Genomic DNA, 20,982 nt, shown 5'->3' with positions numbered 1-20,982 from the left:
TAAAATGAAAGATGATGTCGAGTTTGATCACCGTACCACCGTTCAATTAGAAAGCCAAGCCAGCTAACTATATATATAAAACTTTTTATTTTAAAGTTGAAGTTTAGGACTTAAGGTTTAGGGTTTAGGTCTAGCTTAAGGAACTTATTGGGACTGAATCAAAATGCAACCACTAAGCCTGATTTGTTTTGAGTTATTTAATAACCCAAATTTAAAAAAAAAATATCATTTTATTCATTTTATTTTATTTTATTATATCACTTAATTCATTAATTAAAATATTAAAATAACTCATATTTTAAATTATTATTTTTTATTTTATCGTTATATATTATTACATTTTAAGATTCTTTTATCAAAAACTTTTTACACATTTTTTAAATTACCATAATCAAATCATTATTTTTTAAATAACTCATATTATTGAAATAATTCTTATCCAAACAAAGCCTAAGATCCTCATAAATTCCTAACATAACTAGATAACTTCCATAAAATATGTGCTGATGTTTTATTTGACAGGGAAAATTAATGATACTTGATACGAATTCTTATATTATTTTTTAAAATATATAATAATTTTAAAACATATAGGATCTGATTTTGTTTTTATATTATTAAATATGTATACTTTTTTTAATATAAAAAACTAGCCTAAATTCTCATGGTTAAAAGTTTTAGATAATATATATATATTTTTTTTTATTTAAATTTAAACATTCTTTATTATTTTGTTTTCAACTTGAAAAAAATGGTTATATTTCAACTTTTTTTTATTTAATAACACATATTTTAAATAATAGTTTTTTTAAATAATAGTATTACTTATTTAAAATATGTCAAAATATCATATATCAACTATTTTATATTAATATTTTAAAATGATTAATTATTCTTATAAGATGATCATATAATAATATATATATATATATATATATATATATATATATATATATATATATATATATATATATATATATATATATATATATATATATATATATATATATTGAAAGAGGGTTTTAATTAAGTTAATGATGGAGAAAAGTATTTCATATATAGTATATTGATCTAGATGAAGCAATATATTATTCAACTTTGAATCTCCAAATAATTAACATACTGCTCTTATATATACTTTTGATATAATTTTACCTACTAAATTAATTTGAAGTAAAATTAAAAAATATTGAAATCGGAAAAATATATAATGACATAAATTATTTGTTGTTTGTTTATTAGCGAGTGTCTTTTGCTAGTACTCATTTATCCAAATTATGCCGATTTAACCAACATCACAAAATGACACCTATTATTCTCATTATTTTCTCCTATCCAAAAGCATATCCTTCACATATTCCTCTAATTCTCTTATTATTTATTTGTTTAATTTGATCTGAATTAGGTAATAATGATAGTTAATTAAGACTTTATTTTGTTTTTATTAGAATCTCAAATGGCATCAAATAAACCAAAAGAACCCCCATCACAATCTGACTGAATATCCTCATTTGAAAGTTTGCAAATATATATATGTTGAGTCAAGTATAGTAGAGTGTGCAACGTACAAAATTAATATATAGGCGGAGGGGCTGCAAAAATGCCTCGACAATTCTCAGAGCCCGTTCACGAGGAAAAAGGCCGGGAGATCAACATACTTAGAGACGAGAACAAGAAAAAGATCGAGAAAAATGAACACGAGATGGAAGCTTTACCATTTCACAAGCTTTTGAGCTATGCGGATGCGTTTGATTGGACCTTGATGGGGCTCGGGATGCTGGGGTCTATTGTTCACGGCCTGGCTCAGCCCGTAGGTTATCTCTTGCTTGGCAAAGCCCTCAACGCTTTTGGTAACAATATCAACGACACTCATGCCATGGTTAAAGCTCTTCTTAAGGTATATATAGAAAAATAATATATATGAGTCTTAATTAACTATTAATAAAAATGGATGTAACAATTTGTTTTCGTGCTAGGTTGTACCATATGTTTGGTACATGGCTATAGCGACACTTCCCGCAGGAATACTAGGTATTGAATATTTCCTTCATTTCTAAAATAAACTAAATGAAAATATTATACAATTCTCACATAATTATTTTTAATTAGAGATTGGATGCTGGATGTACACAAGTGAGAGGCAGGTATCACGTTTGAGACTCACATTCTTGAGGGCTGCCCTTAGCCAAGAGATTGGGGCATTCGACACCGATTTAACAGCCGCGAAAGTCATCACCGGTATGAGCAACCACATGAGTGTCATACAAGACGCCATCGGAGAAAAGGTTAGAAAAAATATCAAAATTTGTACAATTTTATTTATTTACAAAGATATAATGTATTTTGCATGGATAATATTGTAGTTGGGTCATTTCATGGCTAGCATGGCAACATTCTTCTCAGGAGTGTTGATTGCTTTCATATGCTGTTGGGAAGTTTCACTCTTAGCCTTATTTATTGTCCCCATGATTCTCGCCATTGGAGCTACTTATACCAAGACTATGAACACTATTTCTGCAGCAAAGATGTCGTTCCTAGCCGATTCCACGTCCATCGTAGAAGAGGTAACCTATCATGACCTAGTTTTCACGTCAAATTTGATGCATGGAAAATTAATTGATAATCTCTTTTTTCAACCACAGACAATATCCCAAATTAAGACAGTGTTTGCATTTGTGGGTGAGATCTCAGCAATCAAATCTTTTTCCAATTGCTTGGAGAGTCAGTTGAGTTTGAGCAAGAAGGAAGCGTTTTCAAAAGGAATTGGAACCGGTTTGTTCCAAATGGTGACATTCTGTTCATGGGCGCTGATCGTATGGGTTGGAGCCGTAGTTGTTGTGTCCAAGAGAGCCACTGGAGGCGATGTCATTGCAGCAGTCATGAGCATCCTATTTGGAGCCATGTAAGTTTTCAGATTTTTATCGTGTTAATTGCTGGTTCGAAAAATTTACATTTATTATGTATGTGAAAAGCCACGATAATCTTGAAATGAAGCAAAAATAACACCATAATTTGGTATAAGAGAGATCAATAATGACAGTTTTCATTAACTGTTGTTATTGAACCAGAATACCTAAAGTGCCAATAGAGGAAAATACTGTGACTGTATTGTTCATATCAATTAGTGACGATATTTGTATCCGTCGCCAGTGGATTATGTTGTTTAAAAACAATTTATATAACAAAGGAACAACAAAAATTATAGTATATAGGTTTCTAATAATTACTTAATTTGTGTTGGAGATAACAGATCACTCACTTATGCTGCACCAGACATGCAAGTATTCAATCAGGCAAAAGCTGCAGGATTTGAGGTTTTTCAAGTGATCAATAGAAAACCTCTACTGATAATCTATGACAAAAAAGGAAAGATTCTTCAAAATTTACGAGGTGATATCGATATCCACGATGTTCACTTTGTTTACCCATCTCGCCCGCAGAAAACCATCCTTCAAGGATTGTCATTATCGATTCCTGCTGGAAAAGTTGTCGCCTTTGTAGGCAGCAGCGGGTGTGGGAAGAGTACCATTCTCTCCTTATTGCTTAGACTCTATGATCCCTTGAAAGGTGAAATTCGAATAGATAACATTGACATCAAGGATTTCGATCTAAAGTTTCTTAGGAAAAACATAGGAATAGTCTTCCAAGAACCGTCGCTTTTTTCCGGTACTATAATGGATAACATGAAGGTGGGAAATGCGGATGCTGATGACGAAAATATCATAAGTGTCGCAAAGATGGCAAATGCGCATTCGTTCATATCTCAATTGCCAAACAAGTACTCAACAGATGTAAGCAAAGCAATAATATATATAAAAGTTATTTCAATTGAAGTCCAAACATATAAATATGGAGGGTTGTGTTAGCCTTTCACGGGGCATATTTTTAATTATAAATGTCAAATTTCTTTAGGTTGGCCAGAGAGGGGTGCAACTTTCAGGTGGTCAAAAACAGAGGATTGCGATAGCAAGAGCCGTTCTAAAGGATCCGCCAATTCTTTTGCTCGACGAGGCCACGAGCGCGCTTGATTCGGAGTCGGAGAAGCTCGTGCAAGATGCCCTCGAGACTGCAATGAGAGGAAGGACCGTTGTGTTAATAGCGCATAGATTATCCACCATAATCAACGCGGATATGATTGCGGTTGTTGAAAACGGACAAGTTACCACGACGGGAACTCATCGTAACTTGTTGGAATCTAGCCCTTTCTATAGCAACTTGTTCAACATGCAAAATGTCGTTAATGTAGAAACCAATACAAGGTTTGTTCGAATTACTTTTATTCTTAGGGAATTTTTTATGTACTTAAAATACTTTCCAACTTTCATATTACAGCCATTCTAAGGAGGTTTCTACAATGGATCAAGAAACAACAACGCATGATTCTTTAAATCTTGAGGGAGATCATGAACAAATATACAAGCATGATCACCATGCACCGGTTTCATTCGTCGAAGAGAAGGAGCATACTCGAAACGGGGAAGCCAAAATATTCTTTAGGATTTGGTTTGGCTTGAAGAAAACCGAGTTTGTGAAGATCGCTTTCGGGTCATTCGCAGCAGCATTCTCCGGCATTTCGAAGCCCGTGTTTGGTTACTATATCATCACAATAGGCGTCGCTTACTACAATCACGACGCCAAGAATAAAGTTGGAGTGTTTGCGGTTATGTTTTCTTGTATAGGACTACTCTCCTTGTTTAGTCACTCATTGCAACATTACATCTTCGGTGTAATTGGGGAGAAGGCCATGACGAACCTTAGACGATCTCTATATTCATCGGTTTTGCGTAACGAATTGGCTTGGTTCGAGAAGCCCGAAAATAGTGTTGGCTCACTTACTTCCCGGATTATGAATGATACGTCTCTAGTTAAAACGGTCATAGCCGATCGAATGTCCGTGATTGTTCAATGTGTCTCGTCTATACTAATAGCAACCACGGTTAGCATGTATGTCAATTGGAGAATGGGTCTTGTAGCTTGGGCTGTTATGCCATGCCATTTCATTGGAGGTCTGATTCAAGCCAAGTCCGCTAAAGGTTTCTCGAGCGATTTCGCTTCTTCCCACTCGAAAATGGTCGCTATAGCCTCCGAAGCCACGACAAACATAAAGACGGTTGTGTCGTTTTGCTACGAAGAACGCGTGCTTGAGAAAGCCAAAGCGTCTTTAGATGATCCAATGAGGAAGTGTAGGATTGAGAGCATCAAATATGGTGTCATTCAAGGAGTGTCACTTTTGTTATGGAATATAGCTCATGCGGTTGCTCTTTGGTACACAGCAATTCTAGTTGATAGAAAACAAGCGAGTTTCGAGAATGGAATAAGATCTTATCAAATCTTTTCGTTAACCGTTCCTTCAATAACCGAGTTATGGACGCTTATCCCCACAGTTGTATCCGCGGTTAGTGTTTTAACTCCGGCATTCGAAACTCTAGACCGACAAACTGATATCGAACCGGACAAGCCCGAAGGAGGTGATGTTGAGTTCGTCAAAGGGGAGATTGAGTTTAATAATGTGTATTTCAACTACCCATTAAGACCGGAAATTAATATACTTAACGGTTTCAATCTAGAAATCGCGGCAGGCACTCGAGTGGCACTTGTCGGGCCGAGTGGTGCGGGGAAGTCGTCGGTATTTGCTTTACTACTAAGATTCTATGATCCTAGAGAAGGAAGTATAAAGATTGATGAGAAGAATATAAGAGATTATAATTTGAGAAAACTAAGGAAACACATTGGGCTAGTGCAACAAGAGCCACTTCTGTTTAGTTTCTCAATTAAAGAGAACATATGTTACGGGAACGAAGCTGTTTCGGAAGCCGAGATCATTGAGGCGGCGAAAGAGGCGAATATACACGAATTCGTGAGTAATCTCAACGATGGATACGACACATTAGTCGGGGAAAAAGGATGTCAACTTTCAGGAGGACAAAAACAAAGGATAGCCATAGCAAGGATTCTTTTAAAGAAACCGGCCATAATGCTCTTGGATGAAGCAACGAGCGCTCTCGACGCCGAGTCGGAAAGAGCCGTCATAAGGGCCTTGGAATCAACGACAATTAGTACTCGGATAACCGTAGCGCATCGATTGTCGACGGTTGTGAATTCAGATTCCATAGTCGTGATGGACAATGGTTTTGTTGTGGAGACCGGAACACATTCTTCGCTTGTGGAAGCAAAGGACGGTCTTTACTCCAAATTTTATCGCCTTCAAAGCTTTGCACACACATAACTAATACACATAACTAATTAAGGTGTCAAGCTTGGATAATTATATATGTATTTTTGTAAAGAAAGTTAGTACGATTCCGTGCATAATTATACACCGATTTTAATAAGGCGTTATTAGTGAGAGTCGATCATAATAATTTTAATTTGGTAAGAGTACTAGCATGTAGTCTGTGCATTTGCACGAGTTATGATATAAAAATCGAGAAAAAAAATTACGATGAAAATATGATAGCATTTTTAATTTACTATCACATGTATATCCAAATTAACCACAACTTTCGACCCGACAATCCTGACATTTTGAAAATTAAGTATCATTATTTATATATAGATTAGTTAGTTAAAAAGTTGAACTTATATTCGGAAATTCAGATTATTTGAAAATTAAACATCATTAGTTAAAAAGTTGAATTTATATTGTTAAAATGTCTCACGTTCATCAAATTTAATGTTAAATTTAAAATTTAAAGTCTTATTAGCCTTGTACTTGTTTTTTTGTTAGAGTGCGAGTTCGACCGGATATTCTTCTTAATATGTCATGAGAAGGCATTTGGTTCATATTTTAAACATAATGCAATTAACTAGAGATAAAAAGGGATAAAGATCTGCAACATGTAATTATTTAAAGATGAGTGATAGAGTGAGGGAATTTAGTGAGAGAATTTGGTGAGGGAATGACGTGACATTACCTTCATTGGTTGGAAAATATAAAAGTGGGAGGAAAGAGAGAAAAGAGAGAAATTATTTGATTTTTTCAGCGAATAAGATTATGCCACATCATTCTCTCACCAAATTCTCTCACCTAATCATTTCTCCTATTTAAATTAACACTTTTATTAAACAAAATAGTAAATCAAATTTATAAATATTTAAAATTAAATAAATATATATATTAAATAAACATAATAAGTCTCTAAATAAATAAAATTTCACAAGACGGATTCCATTAGAGCTAAAGTAGACTTAAACATGCTTAATTTTTTATTTTTTTTATTGAATTTAATTCATTATTTATTTCTTAAAAGAAAACACAAACTAATACACATATTTTATCTATAATTTTTTTAAGTACATACCAATATTTTTTAAACATACTCATTCTAATTCCTAAATTGAATAATTTGTTCAAAATCTAGATAATAATAATGGTGAAATAAACAAAATAAAAGTACTTAGTTCAATAATAATTTGACAATTAAGAAGATTATTATCCTTTAAGATTTTACATATCAACTAAATACATTCATTTATAAATTTAATAATAAGAACCATACATATTATTTATGTAATTTATTTTAAATGATTAATTATTACCTTATATTTTATTAACAATTTTAAAAATTAAAAATTTATTGTTAATAATTAAATAAAATTGTAAAAATTAACAAAAACAAGGTAGAAGTCTGTTAATCATCCATCGGCTGGCATGAACCCGACATCTGGTACCTGTGCGCCCCTGTCTGAGAAGCAGAGGTTTACTCACAACACAACAAACCGCCAAACCATGAAGAATGCTAATGACCTAAACCATCTACGCCCCTCATTCTCATGTGATCGTGAGACAACCAACTCGATTTACAAAAAGAATCAACCTTTTGGTCAAAAAATATTCTCTGATCGGAAGCATTTTGGTCGAAGATGGCGTCCTCCGTCGACGAGATGGAATCGGAGAAGAAGTTCATTGCCCAAGAGATTCGGACACTCGTCGACTCTGCCAAGACGTTGCAAGATTTAGCCGCCGCTTCCATTTCCAGAGCAGTGCGAGAAGAAGAACTTCTCCGTCAGCGAGCACACTCTCTAGACACCGCCTTTATTACTTCACGCTCCTCGATTGCCTCCTCTTTGGAGAAACGAATCATATCTTCCGATGAAGCAGAAAATGTAATGCTTTTTAATCTTCTCTCTTGCAGATCATCCTTGTTCAATCAGTTTCCTTTTATGTAACGCATGCATGTGATTATCGACTCTGTTTTTTTTCTTCTTTTAGCTGGAAGAAAAGCTGTGCAGAGCTAGCTTTACAATGACTGAAGGAGATGCAGCAGCATTTCTACCCATTAAACCCCATGGTTCTCCAACAATTATAATACCCTTCTTCTTCTTTCTTTCTCTTCTTCCCAATTCAGTGTTCCATCTTGCTTTGCTTTGCTTTGCTTTGCATTGTTGATACTTCAAATATCGCAGGTCGATTTCTGCGACTACTTCTTGGTCCAATTAATGTTTCTGCCTCACAAAGAGATGTCAAATTGAAAGTTAAAGGGGAGTACAACAAGTTCAGAGTATGCATTTCTTTTCTGCCATTATTCTGGCTCTAGGAAACACACAATAAACTTATTGATTGTACGAGTTATGTCATGTGCAGGATACAACAGCAATTCTATTTCTCGTCTTCCCTTCACTTCTACTTATCTTGAGGTCATGGGTTTGGAATGGATGCCTACCTGCATTACCAGTTCATCTTTATCTGGTTGGTATCTATCTATGAGATGATAAAACTCACCTCTGTGTTATTATATCTTCACCATTAACATACTGACCATTAGTTTTGTCCAGGTCTGGTTGCTGTTTCTGTACACATGTTTGGCTTTGAGAGAGAACATACTTCGAGTCAATGGAAGTGATATTCGACCGTGGTCTGCAATTTAATCAAAGATTTGCATAATTAGAAACTAAACACTTCATTTACTAAATAAGACTCTCAAGTATTGAGGATATGCAGGTGGATATACCATCATTATTTTGCAATGGCAACATCAGTTATAAGCCTGACCTGGGAGATAGAAAGGGAACCAAGATGTGCTCATAAGCAGGTCTTGATTTAGTTAATCTTTTGTTATGAGTGATATGGACTGTGCGTTGACTTTGCTTTGCTGTGTGCAGAGAGGGGTCCAATATTTTCTTCAATGGGCAATCTTGCAAGGAGTTGCAATGCTTCTACAAAACAGATATCAACGGAAAAGACTCTATACACGAATTGCTTTGGGCAAGGTCTGATGAGAGAAATAACTCCCTTAAGAAACTTTAATTATGCATAATATTGTATCAAATGATGATGCATCATATTTTCCCCAAACAATTACTAGTTGGTATTAGTGTAATATTTGTTGAATCTTACTAGGTTCTTATCTTGAATTGTTTGTTTGTTTGTTTCCTAGGCTAGGAAAATGGATGTTGTCTGGGGAGAAACAGCTGCTGTAGATGGTCAACTTTGGCTTTTGGCTCCTATTCTATTCATGTTGCAGGTATATACATTATATCCCAAACAATTAAGATAAATAAATAGAATCATTGTTAACTGAATATAGATGAATTAGTTCGGATTAACCAAGTTCAAGATCTGATCTTTCAAACCATGAACATTCAAGAGATTCATGATTAGTTCTGGAACTTACATGCTGTATTTTCTTATGGAATGTTTCATGTGGTTTATTTAACATCATCAATCATTTCTTCCAATCAAAATCATATACTAAAATACCAAAACACCATTTACTTTTTGCTGGAGTAGGCTAGCACGACCCCCCGCTTAAATCATAGCATTCTTAGTGTGAATAGAACATGTCTCTTAGAAGAAAGATAATACAATTGATCTCATGCTTTACGGTTTTCCTAATCCTTGCATTTGCTTGATAACTGCATCGTTATATAGGTGTGGTAGTGTAACAGTTAGCTTTATTATTATGTTGAAGGATAAAGACTGTTACTCATCTCTGGCTTGCTATTCAATTCTCATATATATATTTTTGTTTCTTGTATAATTTTTCTATAAACCCTAGTTATGTGACATTGGTATCAAAGCCATATTTTCTTGTTTCTTCATATTATTCTCTATATACCCTAGATCTGTTACATGTTTTATTTTATTTTCTATCGAAGTGGTAATTAAGATAGCCTCATTAGTGTTGCAAATCAAGTTACATCTCATAGCAGGAATAAGCCAGTAATAAATACTAATTATAAAGTTGATATTTATTTTCAGGGGTTTAAAGCATATGTGGGAATGTTATTACTAAAATCAGCCTTTGCTGCCATTTCTGATTGGCAGGTGAGAAATATATGCCCTGTTGGATACTATTTTTTTTTTTTAATTAACGAGAATTAGTATAACACCCCACTGTCATGGTTCATCGCTTCCATTCAAAACGCTTACAGTATAATACCCCGTGACCTTTTGATCTCTTAAGCCGACTCTTACCACTGGACTGATTACCTTGGTGGGTCCCAGTTGGATATTATGTTAATAATGAATAAAGTTTAACTTTGGGTTATGGTTTTAACAGGTATTTATATGTGGGATCCTTTTGATAATAATGGCTGTCGGGAACTTTGTGAACACGATACACACACTTAAAGGAAAATCTCGTGTTAAAGAAAAAATAAAGAGAAGCAAGAGCAGACAAGACTTGAGAGCATGCATGGCGATTTCCACTCGTGTAGGATCAGAGCTCTTCTGTCGGGGAAGTAGGGTAGGTAATAATAATGAATCTATATCCTCTTCTTAAGTTCAGATGGTAAGAATATCATATTTTCTGTTAATTATAAAACTGTTAGCTATGCACTTTGTCTTTGGATCTTAAAGTAAATAATAAATAATTAAACAGCTTTTTGGTTTGTGATTTTATCACATTGTCATAAAATAAACTATGAGGAAGCCCTCTTTCTAAACAATAACAAAAAGAAGCTCACATTCTAACAGAATAAACAACACAAATATGATATATTCAACACATTTTAACTTAAGAAGAAATAGATTCATTATTATCTACCTAATTCTTGTTTGCTCTTGCTTCTCTTCATTTTTGCTTTAACTCGAGATTTCCCCTTAAGTGTGTGCATTGTGTTCACAAAATTTCCAACCGCCATTATTATCAGAAGAATCCCACATATAAATACCTGCTCAAAAACCAAACCCCAAATTAAACAAACTTTTCTTTTTCTTTATTATTATTATTTATTTTTTAACATACAACATATATATATTCCTCACCTGCCACTCAGAACTGGCAACAAAGGCTGATTTTAGTAACAGCACTCCCACATATGCTTCAAACCCCTGAAATAAATATCAACATCAAAGTATTTATAACTGGCTAATGAGGATATCTTAATTGACCACTTCCATGAAAAACATAATATAAAACTTATGACTAACACACAGAGATATATCTTATGAAGCAATTGCAAGGAATAGGCCATGTAAATATTAACAATCTTTTTATACTCCTTTAGGTAAAAGACCAGGAGAACTAAGTTTTTAGAAAAGAAAATACAGCATGTAAGTTCCAGCACTAATCACGGTTTGAAATGCTTCAAAAGTATTTCGCTTTAATTGTTTGGGATATAATGTATATACCTGCAACATGAATAGAATAGGAGCCAAAAGCCAGAGTTGGCCATCTACAGCAGCTGTTTCTCCCCAGACAACATCCATTCTCCTAGCCTAGGAAACAAACAAACAAACAATTCAAATGATAAGAACCTAGTAAGATTTCAAGAATTAATGCACTAAGAACTAGGTAATTGTTTGGAAAAAATGATCATCTAATACAATATTATGCATGAAAGCTTCTTAAGGGAGTTGTTTTTCCCATCAGACCTTGCCCATAGCAATACGTGTATAGAGTCTTTGACGTTGATATCTGTTTTGTAGAATCATTGCAACTCCTTGCATTATTGCCCATTGGAGAAAATGTTGGACCCCTTTCTGCAGACAGAAAATCAAATTCATTAAAAGCAAACAAAAGATGAAGGGCTTGTTAGATGTGGATTACATGGATTTAATCCATATAAACCATCCTCACATCATTCATCGTTTCTTCTACTACATCTTTAATCATTTAACCGTTTATCAAACAATCTTTTTTTCAAAAGAACCCAGTTTATTTTGAAAAAAAAAAACATCAAACAAGCTCTAACTAAATCAAGACCTGCTTATGAGCGCATCTTGGTTCCCCTTCAATCTCCCAGGTGAGGCTGATAACTGACATTGCCATGGCAAAATAATGATGGTATATCCACCTGCATATTAAATACAATTTACAAAAATATTGTAGCCATATAATCAAAAGCAAGATAACAGGAACAAAATGAAACAATAGAAGAGTATAAAATATCATGGATCCTCATATTTTCTGCCATCCTCATTTAGCTTGTTTACGTATTTAGATCAGATTGGCAACCGTGTTTCAATTAATAATAGAACAAAACTTCTGTCTTAAGGAACACAAATCAATTAATAATTAAGTCAATAAAGTGGATGGTATATCCTATTACCATGGTCGAATATCACTTCCATTGATTCGAAGTATGTTCTCTCTCAAAGCCAAACCTGTGTACAGAAACAGCAACCAGGCCTGGAAAAACTATGCTCAGTATGTTCATGGTGAAGATATAACACAAATAAAAAAGGTGAGTTTATCTAATAGATACCTGGTAAAGCTGAACTGGTAATGCAGGTAAGCATCCATTCCAAACCCATGACCTCAACAAAAGTAGAAGTGAAGGGAAGACAAGAAATAGAAATGCTGTTCTATCCTGCACATGACATATAATCAAATACCATTATCCTGCACATCACTGAATATAAAACCATTGCATGCATTAAGCTAGCTAAAAGTGACGTCCAATAATAAAACTAAAAAGAATGTCCTTTCCATTACAAATCCTTTTCACTTTTATGTTGCATGTAGATGAGCTATGTTGCAAAACACTTAATCCTCATACAGAAACAGTTCTAATTCTAGGTTTGAGTTATCAGCCAACAGTAAAATCAAAGAAGAACCTTTATATAGGCATTGAGAACATTGAAAGGGAGTAAACTAAGCAGTTTCATTATTATTATTATCATACAGAAAAGGAAAATGGTAATACTGTACCAAATCGATCACTATTTTCCACTTAAACTAAGCCAAAAGAAAAGCTGCATCAGATAAGCTAACGTTTTGTTCATTGAGGTTAAGGAATGTGTGTATGTATATAGGATGGTTAAAAAACTGCAGTCCAGCCTTATCCTTTAGCATTTGTGCACTTGAGACAATCATTCAGATTTCCTAGAGAAGAATAATTTTTGCACAAAAGAAATAAAGGAAAACATACTCTGAATTTGTTGTACTCCTCTTTAACTTTCAATTTGACATCTCTTTGCGAGGCAGAAACATTAATTGGACCAAGAAATAGTCGCAAAAATCGACCTGCGAATAAATGGAATCGAACTGTCACACACTCCCAATCAAACTAGAACATTGGCAGGAAGAAAAACACAGACAAAATATCTTGAACAACCATGGGATTTAATCGGTAGAAATGCTGCTGCATCTCCTTCAGTCATTGTAAAACTAGCTCTGCACAGCTTTTCTTCCAGCTAAAAACAATTCATCAGCAAATTCAAGCCATTATCACACTACAATTGAATCAAATATACCACTAGTTCACTGATATCTACATGAATCATCTCCAAGAGATAAGATTACCTTTTCCGCATCTTCAGAAGATATGATTCCTTTCTCCAAAGATGAGGCAATCGATGAACGTAGACTAATAAAGGCCGTGTCTAGAGAGAATACTCGCTGACGGAGAACCTCTTCTTCTCGCGCTGTTCTAGAAATGGAAGTTGCGGCTAAGTCTTGCAACGCCTTCGCCGATTCGATTACTGTCTGAACCTCGTCGGCAATGAACTTCTCCGATTCCATCTTCGATCAATGTGAAAGAATTCTGACGAATATACTTTGGATCAGAGACAAAAACTCACTTCTGTGTTACGTTGAGCACTGAAATACATATATAAACGTTGAAAATAGATACAACGAAGCTACAAGCTACACAGAGTTGATGAAATCGATGAGAAATTAGGTGTAGATTTACCAATCATCATCATAGCCCTGGCCCCAGTTCCAGTCCTAGTCCCCTGGAGTCAAGAAATGGAAAGAGAAGTTTTCTTCCAAAAATCTAAATAATTATTAAATTATAAGGTATCTTATTTTCTTCTATATTAATCAAAATAATTCTGATAAGGAAATTCATAAAATGTAATCAAATAATTCCTTTATATTCAAATAACATGTAATATTGAGACTACTTGAAAAAGATATATATTTATGTAATCATGAACAGAATTGTTTATATTTTATTGATATTTGAGTTAGATTTATGTCAAATTTCAATTTAATTTATTATGTTCATATTGGTCATTAAGATTTCTATCTACCCAATTAATGAATGGGGTAAGGGGCTATCAGTCCTTTTATTATGATTTTTGACAGTTGGCAATTTATGGATATCTTTGAGTTAAATATTATTTTTATATAATTCTCAATTTATTAAGTTTATCATATTTATACCATTCTAATAATAATAATGAGGTGTAAACCTCTTAGCAAAAAAAAATTAATAATGATGTTCAAATTTTTTTTAAAAAATTAAGAATATTTTAGTGATATTACATGGGTTTATTTTAGATAATATAATTTTATTAGAATACATGTAAATTCAATAGGGTTTGAACAAAAAGTAATTATAATTTTTTTAAAATATTTTTTTGTCAAATATTTTATTATAGTTAAGATAATATTCTGAAATATATATATATATATATATATATATATATATATATTAATTTAATTAAAAGAATTCTTTAAAGTCAATTTCATTACATCTTTATTGTTACCATTTTATTATAGTGGGTTAGAAAATGAAATAGAGGCAATATCCATATAAAGAAAATATAGACTCTCAATGGCCTAATTTGAGGAATGAGTTATTTAGTTTTTACCTGGGATTTGCCCCCAAAAGGGTAAAAAAAAACAAAAAACCTTGTTTGACCAAAATGAGAAGAAACGAAGTTTTTTTTTTTACCCAAATAACCCACAACATATTATATATCCCATTAAAGTGTAATTTAATTTTTTTTTTTAAACAAATAAAACGTAATTTTGATATTTTAATATATAAAAAAATTGATTAAATGATTGAGATGATTGCTTAGTTTTTGAATAAAAATCTAATAATCACTACATCAAAGTTCAAACAAGCCCATTGTTGACATTGCATCAAGATTTGTATCTTATTTCTATCATAATTAACATCATTATATACTTTATGAATATCTCTAACAATGGGTCTCAACTCTCAACCCTCTATCTGCGAAATGGGAAATTTTGGTGTATTCGGAAAATCAATAATTTTCCAATTTTTATTCATAACATTTAACATAGAAAAAAAAAACAAGACAATTGAAATTAAACACAAAAAGATGGTTGTTGAAAAAGTAAAAGTTCCCATAATAAAGTGATCATGAGAAAAAATCTTGAACTTGAAGAAGATTGGAAATGGTTGATGCCCATATCATCTTTTGTTTCTCATCTTTAAACAAAAGCTTAATGATGCCATAACTCGTCTTCAAACACAGCTTGCAATACCCTTCAGTTCTCTCGTCATGATTTCCTTCAACAATCATAATTATCTTATCTAAAAAAAAATAATAATTATTAATTAGAATAATAATAATAATCATAAATGGTATGTATTAATTACTATGTATATTTATACATTCTTTCATGGCTGTTAGAATCCCACTCATGTATTTCTTTCTAAAGCTCAGTATGAGTTGCTTCTGTTTCCTGTATACCGTTACCCATTTGAATTCAGGTTTACCTACATTAATTATTACAAATTAATTAATTAATTATGAATATTTTTACGAAAATAAATAAATAAATAAAATACCAGATGGCATGACGACAATGACTTCCAGGCCGGCTCTAAGACTTTCCGGGTCCCATCGAAGGCGCGCCCCGCCGCTTAATTTATGGGTCATGGTGCAGTTTGGTTCACCTAATTAAAATAGATAGAATCATGTGTAATGAATTAAGTGCATTTATTATATATAATATTTAATATGATTTGATCAAAGTAATTGTATATACCGGTATTGATTTGTAATGGATGGGGCGTTTGATTTTGATTATTGATGGCTCCGATGAGCATTGGCTTTGAAGAGGCGGCGGTAGGGCGGAAGCAGGCAGCCGCCAACCGAGTTATCGAAAGGATTGAATCATGTTCGGTTTTATTAGTTACTTGATGAAGATGATGATGAAATTCTTTATTCATGCTTTCTTCCAAGTGTATCTTGAATTGGTTTTTTCCTTTCATTAGCCTCCTCTGTTTAGAAAGAAAAAAAATTAACATTGTAAATTGTAATTACACCTTTAACGACGGTTTAGGGTAGAAGTTATTAAGAGAGAAAAAGAGAGAACCCATGAGTAGTGGGGTGCCGTGTTTGTTTTGTTTTTGATATGGCTATGTTTGGAATCACTACACAAGTTCTGACTTAGCTGCAGATTAACCGGTTGTTGGTTTCCCGGTTGATCTTCTTCTTTGTTGTCGTTGTCGTCAAAGGGTAACAATAGTTTCTGGGCGAAAAAACAGACAATTATAAGATTATTATTGATTATTTAAAATATTTGACATGAATTAACCTTGGATCCAAACATGTGTTGATGGTCGTTGAGGCTCCATAATTGACAAAATGATTCGACAACTGATGTTGGTGTGACGTCGTGCGGAGTATAAGTTGAATTTGAAATGACATTGACGGTGTTCGTCTTTTTATTACTGAAAATGCTCATACACGTCCAAGATTTACTTACATCTTTCCTCCTCTTATTCGTCTCGTCAAACCTCAACCCAGAATAAGTTTTGCTCCCCATGTATAATCAATCTGCCATTTCCCCATAAACATTGAAAAAACAAACAAAGGAAACTTACCATAAATAACTCAAATTGGTAAGAGGAAACTTACCAGACTAGTTTAATTCCTTCCTAGAATAGAAATAGAAATAGATCCTTCCTCTCATCCTACTTATAATGTTTGGTTTGGCCCTGTTTGTTTACCCATCCATTTGTTTTTATTCTTTCTTTTTTAACGTGATATCTATGCTTATTTTTACATGTTTAACATCGTCGTCTGTGCGGCGAATCTAATCTAATGGAGTATATAATAACAATAAATTATCAAATAATTTAATTGCATATTAGCATAATAATTGGAATATAATATATAATGTACTTAGTAGGTATATACTATATAGTATAAAAAGTTTAAAGTGTGTTGGATTAAATCCGTACATTAAATATAAATATATGTTCCATTAAAAGTAGTGTGACAATTTCACATGATCAGATCCGGAGGAGGCGACAGCTATGCTTATGCTATCTTTTTATCACTAATCAAAACTAATTATTTTTTTTATTTTATTAATTAGAATGTGCTAATCCATCGCATGATAAAAAAGGGATCCATTTTTTTTATATATATATATTAGGTATTAGTTAGGATTTTTAGTTTCTTATTCTTTATTTTTTTTTATTATGTTAGATTTTTTGGCACATGACTCTATAGTCCAAATAGAGTAACAAACTAACACTATCAAAAAAAAATGAAAACCCTATTGCCTGTTTCATCGTTTGTCTCTCTCAGTCTCTGTATCTTGCATCGACAACGAAACTCACAACGAAACCGACAACAAAATAATTTCGACGGTGGCTCTATTTCGCTGGGTTGAGCCTTGAGGTAAGGTTTAACCATTAAAAGTGAAAATTCAACATCAGGGTTTGATTGCTATTTATTTTTATGCTTTGTTTTGAGATTGTGTATTTGTGTGGTTAAGCCGTAAAGATCTTTGAAAATAGTTTACTTGTTTGATGGCGCCGAAAAAATATTTATCTGGATATGAAAAACGAAAAATGAAAGAATTAGAAGAACAATTTGTTAAATCTCAAAGTGGTGCGCTTGACAAGTTTGTTAAAAGAACAAAAGCTTCTAAAAATTTAGACTCCACTGAAGCGATAAATGCTGAAGAAATTAATATAGTTAATGTAGATGAGAATGTGGAGGAAATAAATATCAATAGATTGTTATCCTAATGTCTCTATTGTATATCGAATTTTACTAACATTGTCTGTTACGGTAGCTTCTGCTGAAAGAAGTTTTTCTAAGTTAAAATTATTGAAAAATTATCTAAGATTTTCGATGTCTCAAGATAGATTGAATGGACTTGCTATTTTATGTATTGAAAAAGATTTTTTGGAATATGTTGATTACGATACAATTGTCAATGATTTTGCATCTAAAAATGCAAGAAGAAGTCACTTTCGTTGACAATTTATGTTGCATCTTTGTAGATATTGGAAGGTTATTGAAGATCAACGGTGAAACACAAGTGAAGTTTATGCGTAGGGCCCCAATTTCACGCTTTCGCCTAAGGCCTAAAAAATCTCAGGAACGGCACTGGAGCTAATACAACTCAGACTCGTAGTTCAACTAAATTTAGGACGTTTTTAATAAAAATCAATCCGAAAACATACTATCTTTTAGACAGTATTTTTTTTCACTTAAACTACGAAATAAAGTAATAACTAGTAAATAATCTTAATTATAAAAACAAAATCAAGTATTAATGCTGGATGAAATGTCACGGTTAAGTTATCCCTAGGAATATACTTAGGTAGTGTTTGGTAAGTGGTACAAATTATATAGGGTATAAGTTGTATAGATGTATAAATTGTAACGAGGTATAAATAATATAGGGTAGTATAAGTTGTATAGGTTATTGATGTTTGGTAAGAATTATAAAAATGGTATAAGTTGTATATGGTTTATAATTTTGTGTTTGGTATAAGAATGTAGTATAAGTTGTATAAATAATAAATATTAATTTAAAATTATTATTAATATTATTATTTTATATATTTATTTATATTATAAATAATATTGTTTATTATTATAAATTATTGTTTTGTTATTATTTAATAATTAATGTAATTTTAATTAAAATATAAAAAATTAATTATAATATAAACGATAAATTATGTTTATTTAATTTTAATATTATTAATAATTTTAATAAAATAAAATAAAAATATTATTTATAATACAAGTAAATATAGAAAATAATAATTAATAAAATTAACGTTATAAAAATAAATAAATATTTTTTAATTAAAATATTGACTATTTAAAAAAATATATATTAAAAATGATTATATATAATAGTAATAATATTAAAACTAAATAAAATATTTAATATATTATACAATAATAGGTTATATATAATATTAATAAAAGATTTTCTCAAAAAAAATATTAATAAAAAATATAATAAGAAATTAAAAATTAAATTATACAAGAATAGTGTTATACCTAGGGGAGACTAGTTACTATTTTATACCAGATATGAGGTATAAATTATATAAGGGTATAATTTATACCAACAGTAAAGAACACCATAATAAAACACTATTGGCAGTGGCGGACCCAGAAATATTTTCTCGGGGAGGCCAAATACATAGTAACGTAGCATTTTTTGGCTATCAAATAAATGCATTTTTTAATTAAAATTTTACTCGATAATTACATAAAAAATACTAATAAACACAATTACTAAATTATTCTTGTCCATGAGTTACTAAAGAAGACAAAATATCTTCATTACGTTAACTATACCAATCAATTAATTCAAGAAAATTAACTTTATTTGATGAACTACTTGACTCATATGTCCTCGAAAAGGTAATCCTTGTCTCAATAGAAAACGTGTTACATCAAACATTGTCGTTAAACGGGTGCAATAATTTATTTCTATATCACGACCATGTGTACGTAAAACGTTTCTCACGTTATGTCTTTGATCTTAAAATGATTCAAATTGAACTCTAGCTTCATTATGACAACTATTTGAAGTTTTCATATAATGATTGAATCTTTCTAATGCCCTTTTCCAATTTTTGTACCCATCTCCTATAAATGTATCATCTACGTTTTCTCTATTTAAAGGATTGAAAAGATAACACCAAAAACAAAATGATGCATCTTTTGATATGCTATATTCTAACCATGTATATTTGATTAGTAACATTAGACTCATTAGTAGGCTCATTAATTGATTGAGAAGACTAATGTTAGTCATGTGATGTAAAAGTACAAATTCGTTTATAGAACATCTCCATTATTCTATATCCTACATAAAAATAAATAATTAAAAATAAATATGTGTCACAATCCTAGACCCCTAAATAAAATCTAACAAATACATTTATTTGTTGAAATAATTTAAAACATAAATAAATTATAATATAAATGTAGTTTTAAAATAAATAATAATATTATATGATTTTCATTATTTTATATATAATTCTTTATATTTTAACTTATATAAATAAATTTTATTTATATATTAACTAAAATTTATGTATTATTATAAATATTGTATCTTAAAAAATATATATTTTTTTTTGTATAAAATAAAATATTAATAATAATTACTTTAATAAAATTATATTTGAAATTAGAATAATATAATTATGAATTAGTTTTTTTATTAATTTTTATAAAAGAAAGTGTTAGTTTATTATAAATATTAAAAAATAGTGTTTTGTATAAAATACAAATTTTATAAAAAGAAGTGTGAGGTTATTATAAAAGAAATGTGAGAAGCAGGATTTAATCACCTGACCTCTATTATACATTTCAGTTCCAAAACCAATAGAACAAAACCTTATTTGGTAAACATATATAAAATATCTTAAAAGTTTTACCCTGGTTGGGGAGGCCCGGGCCCCAAGGTCCCCTTTTAGGTCCACCACTGACTATTGGTATAGTTTATACTATATCCAAGGCTGTCAAAATCGAGAGTTTACGTAGAATCGTTAGCCGGTTGTAAACTCGTAAAATCTAGATTTTACGTGAAATCGTAAGAGTTTAATTTG

General features: G+C 31.6%; 3 protein-coding genes across 3 annotated transcripts; 2 read left to right on the top strand and 1 right to left on the bottom strand.

The window, feature by feature from the left end:
- Positions 1-1,600: 1,600 nt before the first annotated feature.
- Positions 1,601-6,226, top strand: LOC124929687 (ABC transporter B family member 19-like). The gene is made up of 8 exons (XM_047470086.1): positions 1,601-1,897; positions 1,977-2,031; positions 2,110-2,285; positions 2,364-2,564; positions 2,643-2,902; positions 3,251-3,791; positions 3,913-4,263; positions 4,346-6,226. The coding sequence occupies exons 1-8, from the start codon at positions 1,601-1,603 to the stop codon at positions 6,224-6,226; spliced, it is 3,762 nt and encodes a 1,253-aa protein (XP_047326042.1).
- Positions 6,227-7,818: 1,592 nt separating this feature from the next.
- Positions 7,819-10,835, top strand: LOC124932444 (transmembrane protein 120 homolog). Its single transcript, XM_047473073.1, has 10 exons — positions 7,819-8,106; positions 8,213-8,291; positions 8,407-8,501; positions 8,585-8,689; positions 8,776-8,855; positions 8,942-9,032; positions 9,103-9,210; positions 9,378-9,464; positions 10,202-10,267; positions 10,503-10,835. Exons 1-10 carry the CDS (start codon positions 7,864-7,866, stop codon positions 10,722-10,724), a joined length of 1,176 nt encoding a protein of 391 aa, XP_047329029.1. The 5' UTR covers positions 7,819-7,863; the 3' UTR covers positions 10,725-10,835.
- On the bottom strand, positions 10,788-14,205 carry LOC124932445 (transmembrane protein 120 homolog). Its single transcript, XM_047473074.1, has 11 exons — positions 14,083-14,205; positions 13,692-13,988; positions 13,504-13,582; positions 13,318-13,412; positions 12,652-12,756; positions 12,496-12,575; positions 12,150-12,240; positions 11,819-11,926; positions 11,576-11,662; positions 11,210-11,275; positions 10,788-11,115 (listed from the first exon to the last, which is right to left on the bottom strand). Exons 2-11 carry the CDS (start codon positions 13,908-13,910, stop codon positions 10,981-10,983), a joined length of 1,065 nt encoding a protein of 354 aa, XP_047329030.1. The 5' UTR covers positions 13,911-13,988; positions 14,083-14,205; the 3' UTR covers positions 10,788-10,980.
- Positions 14,206-20,982: the final 6,777 nt, after the last annotated feature.

Source organism: Impatiens glandulifera, chromosome 3 (assembly GCF_907164915.1).
Source record: "Impatiens glandulifera chromosome 3, dImpGla2.1, whole genome shotgun sequence".
NCBI lineage: Eukaryota > Viridiplantae > Streptophyta > Magnoliopsida > Ericales > Balsaminaceae > Impatiens > Impatiens glandulifera.
This window is presented reverse-complemented; position numbering and strand designations above follow the sequence as displayed.